Source organism: Asparagus officinalis, chromosome 3 (genome assembly GCF_001876935.1).
Source record: "Asparagus officinalis chromosome 3, Aspof.V1, whole genome shotgun sequence".
Taxonomy (NCBI): domain Eukaryota; kingdom Viridiplantae; phylum Streptophyta; class Magnoliopsida; order Asparagales; family Asparagaceae; genus Asparagus; species Asparagus officinalis.
This window is the reverse complement of record NC_033796.1, coordinates 13,766,393-13,775,738: the sequence shown is the minus strand read 5'-3', so window position 1 is coordinate 13,775,738 and position 9,346 is coordinate 13,766,393. Positions and strand designations below refer to the sequence as shown.

Below are 9,346 nucleotides of genomic sequence, written 5' to 3'. Positions count from 1 at the left end.
TCAAAGTTAAAAAGGTATAAAATTTAGAGTGACACACTGCAAATAACTTTTAAAGAAACATTAGTTGAGGGTATTTTGATCATTGAGGGACAAAGTTGCAGTAACTTTAGATTCTGAGGGACTAATGAGCAATTTCTTAGATTTGAGACTAATATGGAATTATTGAAGATTTAAGGGACTAATATCTAAATACCCTTTTTTTTATTAAAGTTTCTCAATTTTGACAGGCTTAATTGCACTTAAACCTATAGTTTCCCTTACTTTGCAATCGTATTACCTTACTTGTTTTTAGCAACACCCTAAAGTTTTTAAACTTACAGTTATATACCCTCTCTTTTTTGGCAGCTATTATTGGGATTTTTAGATCTCACAAAACCCCGAAAACCACCAAACACAGCAAGTAGAATCACACGAGATTTAACGTGAAAAACCCTCAACAGGAAAAACCACGAGATCAAAATCAATCCACTATCACATCCAAATTACAATCTTTTTCACGGACAAATATTGTCAAACTCTCTCTCTCTCTCTCACAATACCCTTGAAACCCGTTACACCCACTAAAACCATGATTATAAGAACATTGTCTCTCTCCTTCTCTCTACTATCCTTGGTTTTTCTCCAACAATAGAAAAATGTATATATAGGGAAACCAAAATCCTATCTTTAGCCAAACTTCCTAATTAGAATAGGATTAAAACTCCTAATCATGATGAGACTCAATCTCCTAATCATGATAGATCTCAGTCTCATAAAGTTATACAAAGAATCAAAGATACAATCTTAACTTGCCCGCTAAGTTAACTTGGTCTCTAAGAAAACTACTAGGATTGATCCTAGCCTTCAAACCCACATCCGACTTGGAGTTTGAGTTGGTACCCAACATATCCTCCCTCGACGAAAAATCTCCAAGTGTCTCAACGGTTTCAGAAAAACTCACTCTATTTTTCTTGTTTTTCACCTCTCCCTTGTGGGTAAGAGTCTGAGAAGAGTCATCTACACTATTAACAAATCGTCCGTCTAAATAGCAAATAAGATTGTTATTCTTCCTCCTTCGTAAAATTAAATCACCATCTTTATACACTTTGCACCACTCTCCTTCACTCACATACTTATACCCACGCGATGCCATCTCACCCAACGAAATTAAATTAGCACCACATGACGTCACATATCTCACATGATGAAGAATTTTGACCTTCCCAGTATGAAGCTTGAGGCGAACACTTCCAACACCTTCAACCTTTATCTTCTCGTTGTTTCCAACAATCACGTCGTCAAATTCTTCATCTGTCTTCAATGTATCAAAATAGTTTTTGTTGTTGCAAACGTGCATAGAGGCTGCAGAATCTAACACCCAAGTGTTACTCGCATCAGTACATGTACTCTGCATCAACAACACTATATCTTCATCACATACAACCACCGAGGAGTCCACCTTCTTTTCATTTTCTTGAAACTTCATTTGTCTAATACTCTTCAAATCATCTCGTATCTGGAAACATCTGAACAGAATGTGACCATTCTCTCCGTAATAATAGCACTCTTTCGCTGTCGTATCGGGCCCGAGATTTTGACCTTCCTCGATAACTGTCACATCTCCCATTACTCCTCACTCGATTAGAACATTCAAAAACTAGTGCACTTTCACCACCATTAGATGCACTCTCCTTTCCCATCATTCTTTCATTCTCATGTAGGAGTCCTGTCATATTGTCGAACTTCAAAGTCTTCTTCCCTGCAATTATCATCTGAACAAACGGCTTGTACGACTTCGGCAAGAAAAACAATAGGAGTAGAGTCCGCTCTTCTTCTTTAATCTCCTCATCAATATTCATAAATTGGCAAACTAGCTGATTAAAGGCATTGATGTGGTCTTGAATTACAGTATCTTCTTCCATCTTCAACGAATAAAGCTCAATCCTCAAACACAATCGGTTGGTCATCGACTTCGACGCATAAATCCCCTCGAACCTTTCCTATAGCGCCCTTTGGTGTGGTCTCTCTTGCATAATATTATACTTAATCTCGGGGGCTAGTGCCAAACGAATTGCGTTAACCACCCTCTTTTGTATGGAACTCCATTCAGCATCCTTCAATCCTTCAGGTTTCTCCTCCAAAGCTTTATCAACACCCTACTACACAAGAATATCTTGAACCGTGTACTGTCATACTGCAAACTTTGTCTTGTTGTTGAATAGCGGAATATCGAACTTCAGACCTGAAGAAGTCATCATCCTCTAACCATAATCAAAATTCAAATCAGACACTGTAGAAATTGAATTTGAAAAATCTGACATAAAAAATGAACTCAGCACGTCGAAAAACCCTAGAAACGACTCCTGGATCACCAAAACCCACCTTCAAATCCTCGATCAAAAGACAAATCAATTTGCACCGTCGGATTTAATTTAATAGTTTGTAAGCAAACCCTCACCCACATGAACAGTGTTCCCGCCCCCGCTACAGTATTCCTGCTACATTAGTTTTTTTTTTTTGTTTCCCATGCTGCTAATCATCGCGCTTTGACCGCTGACGCCTTCACCAACCGCGCACCGATCAAACCTCCACGAACCGTCAAACTCCGCTCTGATACCACTTGGGATTTTTAGATCTCGCAAAAACCCTGAAAATCACCAAACGCGACAAATAGAATCACACAAGATTTAACGTGGAAAACCCTCAATAGGGAAAAACCAAGAGATCAAAATCAATCCACTATCACCTCCAAATTACAATCTTTTGCACAGACAAATACTGTCAAACATTCTTTCTCACAATACCCTTGAACCATGTTACACCCTCTAAAACCCTGATTACAAAAATATTGTCTCTTCCATTCTCTCTACTCTCCTTAGTTTTTCCTCCAACAATAGAAGAATATATATAGAAAAACCAAAATAATATCTCTAGCCTAATTTTCTAATTAGAATAGGATTCAAACTCCTAATCATGATGAGACTTAATCTCATAATCATGATAGATCTTTAACTCTATCTAATTCTCATGAAGTTATATAAAAAATCAAAGACACAATCCTAACTTGCCCATCAAGTTAACTTGGCCTCTAAAAAAAACTACTAGGATTAAGCCTACCCTTCAAAACCGCATCCGACTTGGAGTTTAAGTTGGTACCCAACAGCTCTTACATACCCTAAAGTTTTTAAAAATTACATTTAAATACGTTATAGTTTTTAAAACTCTTAATGGAGAATATGTAGTTCAATATAAGAAGATTATATTTACTTTTCTAATCAATTAATTGAATACTAAACAAAATTTTGTTTAAAAAAAAAGATTATCTCGATCGAATACGTACTACATGCGTTTTTAATTTTGAAGTAACACGGCTCACCACTTTGGTATGGGTCTCGTGGGCCTGCTGAGTTTGATCAGCGAAATTTCAAGCCCCAACTGTAAGGTGCGAGCATGCCTTCGTCTATTTTGAATTCAAACTATAAGCATATCGCATAAGCCAAAGCACACTTTTCTTCTTCCTTTGATGATGTCCCAGCATATCCAAATTGTTAGATGTTAATTTAAGGGCATGCAAAAATTACGTAAGTAACGGTCCATATAGAAACAGCTCAAAACAAGCCTTATTAAACTTCGAGCATTTACACGAGAAATCTTGAGAAGAAACCGGGCGCGCCTGTCTGATATACATTCTCCTGACTCATGATCATGGTCTCGGCACATGGAGAAATCATAAAACACCACATACGGTTCAAGAACTTGCAACTGGTGTGTCAGGATGAGAACCCCACTCCGTCCAAGATCCATCATAAATGGGAACATCAGATTTACCAATCCGGTGAAGACCCTGAAACAATGTGAACATGTTAAATACATCGGCTGACATTTTTGACAAAACCAAGGCTGTCGAAGTGGAGGTGAAGGTATTACCAAAGCAAGAATACAAGCAGTTACACCAGTTCCGCAAGAGGTAACGACTGGACGATCTAGAGAGATGCCTGTCGCAAAGAACGATTTTCAAAGAGATTTCAAAAACACATTTCTAGTGAAAAAGGAGCATAGAAACAGCATGAATCTGAAGAATATGATGGTTGAATGACATTGTGAGTTCTGACCTTCTTGTTCAAACCTTTTCATAAGCTCACTGGAAGGCAATAGCATCTGAGAGCCATCCAACATCTGTAAAATGGTATCATGGTCAATGCACAATTCACATACGCATATAACAGCTGATAAGGTAATCGGTCATGTCTAGTACAAAGAATTGCTAGAAAGTAAAGCTCATCTAAGGCCAGATCAAAGTTGTTTTGACCTGGTGTCTTAAGTGTATGTGATGTGGTGGTTTTTATTTATTTATTTTTCGTTATTATTACTATTACTTTTTTCCTGCGGGGTGGGGGGCGGGTTAAGGGTGGTTGGGATTGATTGAGAGTAGATTGTCGATTAACTAAGCCATAGCATGCTTCTTCCAAGAGTTATGCTATTTTTGAACAAAGTAGAGAACTGGTACACGACTAAAAAAAAGGGGGAAAACATAGTCATGACAACCCAAACCTCCTTTGCCTAGCTCCATCTTGAGCATCAAGCAAATAGTGGCATTCAGGAAACATATAAGCAAACGATTGACGATTGATATTAGTCTGGCAAAGACTAATAACATTCTCGATTCATAGCACAAAAAATCTATAAAGACAGGAAGAAGACCCAGACCCCATTTGTTTCTAACTACCTAAATGCCCACCATAAAACTATCTAAGAAAAGATGGAACAAAATTATGCTGGACTAAATCCATTCTACTAGAGATCTAATTAGTATAATGATGTTAAACTATGAGACAGACATGGAGATGCAACAAATTTAAAAAACGAGCGCATGGAATCCATGGATACGATAAAATTTGTACATAGGCACACGATGCACAAATATGGATGCAAATCTGAATACAATAATAAAAAATTATGCGTAAATGTGTATGCTAATGTTAATTATTTGTAGAATGAATCTATAAGGCAAGTACAAATAAGAGAGCATGATAACTTTAGATATTCAAATTATATCAATTATAAGTAACATGTGAAGACCAAATATTCACCTTAATGACGACTATCAAATAACTGTGGACAGAATAGTGTTATAAAGGAATTCCGAACATCCTATATATGTTATGTCAAAAGCACAAATTTGTTAACCGAACTTCAAAAGTGCATAGAAAGTACATGCTGCAGATTACTACCTGAACAAAAGGAATGCATTTGCTGCCTGGTACATGACCACTTCTTATTCCTTTTCGTGGCTCTGGTGCTAGACCATCAAACCTGGAAATATTTAAATAATACCCACAGATCAGCATCAAAACAAAGTGATACAAAACATTTTCAGATGTTGATTACCTGGCTTTGGACCGAGCATCTACATGTTGATGAGTTTGGTCGTTAATGTTTTGTTTAATCTGAAAAATACCTTATAATTAGCATGCACTATTCTTCCAGCAACAGTACGATATAACTAATACTTAACATAAAAGGCCAACATCATGAGGAACCTGCATGAATTTAACATTTCTACAACATATCACTCAGTGTGATGAATTAAAATTTACGAACTCTGCATCTGCTGAAGGCATAGAACAGTTATCTTCACACATCTTTTATTTCACATCTCGAGCTATTTCGTGTAATAGTTTCAGCTTAGTTAGAATAAATGGTGCACAAAGATCCTTTTCTTACGAAGATAAAAATTAAGATCAAAATGCTTTCACTTTCCCATGCAACCTAAAAACCAATGATTTTTGGTACAGCTTTGCAATTGCATTGGATCTGATATTTTAAATCAAGAATATGATTTGATTTCAAAACAATCATTACAATTTTTAACAGAAAAAAAAATAACCGCAAATGATCTAATACGTTTAAGCAAAATTTCTCTAAATCTGAAATGCTTTGACAATCAAACAGGAAATATGGTTGAGTAAGAGTACAGCATGAAAAGAACAAGAAAATAACTGTGAAATTAGAGAGAAGTTTTCAAGAAAATGGAAAAAGGATGAAGAATAGACATTAGACACAAACAAGAGATAAAATTCTAGAGTAAATATCAAATGTCTAACATATGGTTCTGGTGTCCACTGGAAAACCAAGATTAAGAGAACTATTGTAATACTACTACTTGACAAAAAGGAACTATTGTAATTGACACCATGCACTGAGTGGATTTCTAATTTTATTTCAGATGTTTATTCATATTTGCAATAATTTCCATCATATCGCATATGCCCCCGTGATGAAGGGTTTCAATTAGTGTAATCAATTATCACAAATGAGAAAGAAACTTAAAGATCCTTGCTCCTTCACAGAACAGGCAAAGCAAAATCCTCACCTGATCAAGGGTCCAAAGAAGATGAGGCTGGAGTTTTGCCTCAAAATTGGCTGGACCAACCTGCAAAAATGAATTCCCTCAACAAATGTGTTCCATAGCAGGACAAACATCATCCTACACTTAATCTACGTACTATGTCAACCGAATATCAAATGAATAGCGCACATGAACAATGAATAAATTGTTAGGGGACTTAACATAGGTTCAGCATGTTCGGAAAAAAAGTAGTAAGCACTAAAATAACAGATTGTAACCTGGCTAAGTTGGCAGTTGCAAGTATAAACCTCATTTAGTTCCAGCAGATTATAAGGCATTTTAGACTTCATATTTGGTTATAGTTGTGTCATTTTAATCCCTTTCAGTCCCCATCATGTATCTAAGCCTGTCATGCAACCATAGAAAAGTTAAAACTTGTCCTTTTGACACATGGCTGAGTTTGGAATAAATACGGAGAGGATAAGGTATAACCATATCCATAGTTGTTTCATTTTAGAGCATACCGAAATTATAACTCGAGATCCATATTAGTCAACCATGTATTTGGACTCAAAAAAATCTGTGGGATACTAGATCAATAGCAAATAAGAATAAAGACCTATAGAAAATAGAAGTTTAACCTTATTTTTCGTAAAAATGTTTAAAACATACAAGATCAATGAGCTTTTCCTTCCTTGAAGCAATATATCACATCATCCAGTACTTAATATACCTGAACTAAAAGTACGTTTGAACAAATTCATGGATATTTATTGGGATATGTCAGATATTTTCAATATAATTGTATCCATATTCTAAACAGATATGGGACACATATATTCACAAACAGAAAAAAGAACTGGGATATGTCAATATTTCAATATAATCGTAACAATGTTCTAAACAGATGAGGGACATGGATATTCATGAATCATGAAAGAAAAAGAACATTGATTCGTAGTATGGAATGAAGTATCCACACCAATAGCAACCTTAACCATCCATTTATATTTGTACCATTCTTGAAAGCATCCTTTACCCATTCCTCTCATTATGTAGATACTATCATGCTTTAGAGTATTAGACATATCAGGTTTCCATAATCAACAAAATGAGCGGAATTCTCTAGTGTTTAATAAGAGTTAGATGTGCTAAGATAATAGAAAGCAGACTAAGGCATGATCATTAATGGAAATTTAAGAACCGAACCTCGAAACCGATGAAGTAAATCAATATAGTTCATAAGACAAGCTATTGACAGGTAAACTGACCGGCTGTCCACGATATATCTTCTCAATTGCTTCGCTTGCGGCACTAGCTTTCAAAATTGAATCACCAGAGGCACTTGATTCAACATCATATCCTGAAGCACGCCACTGTGGCAGGCCTCCATCCAACACCCAAACCTTATCATGTCCAAATACTCGGAACATCCTGTTAGTGACAAAGAATTTGAAGTTACCCATATTAAAACTAGATATTATGGACATTATTAAGAGGAAAAAGAGAACTTTAAAATTGAATGAGATAATAGAGATAAGAAATGCTGAAAGTCTATGTTATCACTTGATCAAACATAAAAAAGAAGCAGTAAACATCATAACAAGATAAAATTTTATTAGAATTTTTATCAACTTTCTGCTTAGCTGCTTAGGTAAGCACAGTCAGTGAACATTTGATGGTGGATAAATACTCATCCAGATGAGAATTAAAACAAACGGCCCTTCAACCCCCTTAAAGTAAATGATTGTAACTGATGAGACTTTATGAATTCATCCTATACATCTTCCATCTCTCAGAAGTTGCTGGTGCTTATCCTAATATCCTGTTGGTGACGTTAATATCACCTTCTCATATTCTTTATGATGACAAAAGTGGGTCCTTGTCTAAGCCCGTAAAGATAATATTGATTATCAAATTGGAGAAATAACTATTATGTAAAACTAAAATAGCCATTGGTAATTTAAAAAACAAAAATCATCTGCGTGTTGAGATTTCTTTTTCCAGACAAGTCGTAAGTTCTTCATTGAAAAAGTTCTCCTACCAGCTTCAACATGTAGGTATATCCTTTTCGTAGGCAAGGTAAGCACACGAATAGAGGTCTTTCACATCCAGGACCATTTACCAGTTACTTCCTCTTTAATCAAGTGCAATCAAATCTATCCCAAAACTTTTGGGATGAAGACTTTTTTGCTGTTGTATTATTGCTGAAATTTAACATTTCATTTTCAATATGGGGGTGTTTGGGAACGCTTATTTTTTGAAGCTTATAAGTTATGCTGCTTTTTAATGGCTTTTGGCTTTTTTGATAAAAATACTATAAAAATTTGTTTGAGTAGATAGTAATTTGCTTGGTCAAACCTAGCTTTTTAAAGTGAGTTTATAAGCTAGTTTTTTAAAAGCTGTGGAATACCAACTTTTTAAAATGAGACTTATAAGCTAACTTATTTGGCATTTTAACAAACAGGTAGAAATAAAAAAGCTAGCTTAAAAGCTCGTTTAACCAAAAAATAAGCCTCCCCAAACACCCTCTAAGTTAGTAGCTTACCACCAAACACGGGCTGCACTGAATATTCCCTTCCCATCATAAACAATAACCCCATCTTTATTCTGGATACCTAGAGCAGAAACAGCAGCAGCAAAAGCTTCCTCTGATGGCAACATGTGTGGTAGCTGATTTAAAATACTAGTGTTAATTGACAATAATATTCAAAAGGCAAATAGAAAAGGAAGAGAGAAAAAGATAATATAGCTTCAGCATTCTAAATAAAACAGGAATGCACCATATGATATATGCCAAGCATTATAATTAGCATCTATAGCAACATCCTAGCAACTTTAATACAACTAAACTGCAAAGCAATATGCACAACGAAAAAAGGGTTAAAAATAGCACATTTACTTGAAGAAGATTTAAAACCCATCAAATGCAAAGTGACTATAGAAAACAGCTAAAAGAGGTTCTTACGAATCTATCATATTCAGAGCATTCCAAAATAATTTTCATGCATAAAAAAT

At 35.5% G+C, this 9,346-nt stretch overlaps 1 protein-coding gene across 1 annotated transcript in view; it reads right to left on the bottom strand.

The window, feature by feature from the left end:
* Positions 3,467-9,346, bottom strand: part of LOC109833087 (thiosulfate/3-mercaptopyruvate sulfurtransferase 2-like) — a 10,558-nt gene continuing 4,678 nt past the window's right edge. Inside the window, exons 5-12 of the mRNA XM_020400640.1 lie at positions 8,877-9,001; positions 7,600-7,762; positions 6,353-6,412; positions 5,368-5,426; positions 5,211-5,292; positions 4,092-4,155; positions 3,907-3,974; positions 3,467-3,823 (exon numbers count right to left, since the gene is read on the bottom strand). Coding sequence (XP_020256229.1) covers positions 3,728-3,823; positions 3,907-3,974; positions 4,092-4,155; positions 5,211-5,292; positions 5,368-5,426; positions 6,353-6,412; positions 7,600-7,762; positions 8,877-9,001 — 717 coding nt within the window. The 3' untranslated portion in view covers positions 3,467-3,727. The remainder of the gene's footprint in view (positions 3,824-3,906; positions 3,975-4,091; positions 4,156-5,210; positions 5,293-5,367; positions 5,427-6,352; positions 6,413-7,599; positions 7,763-8,876; positions 9,002-9,346) is intronic.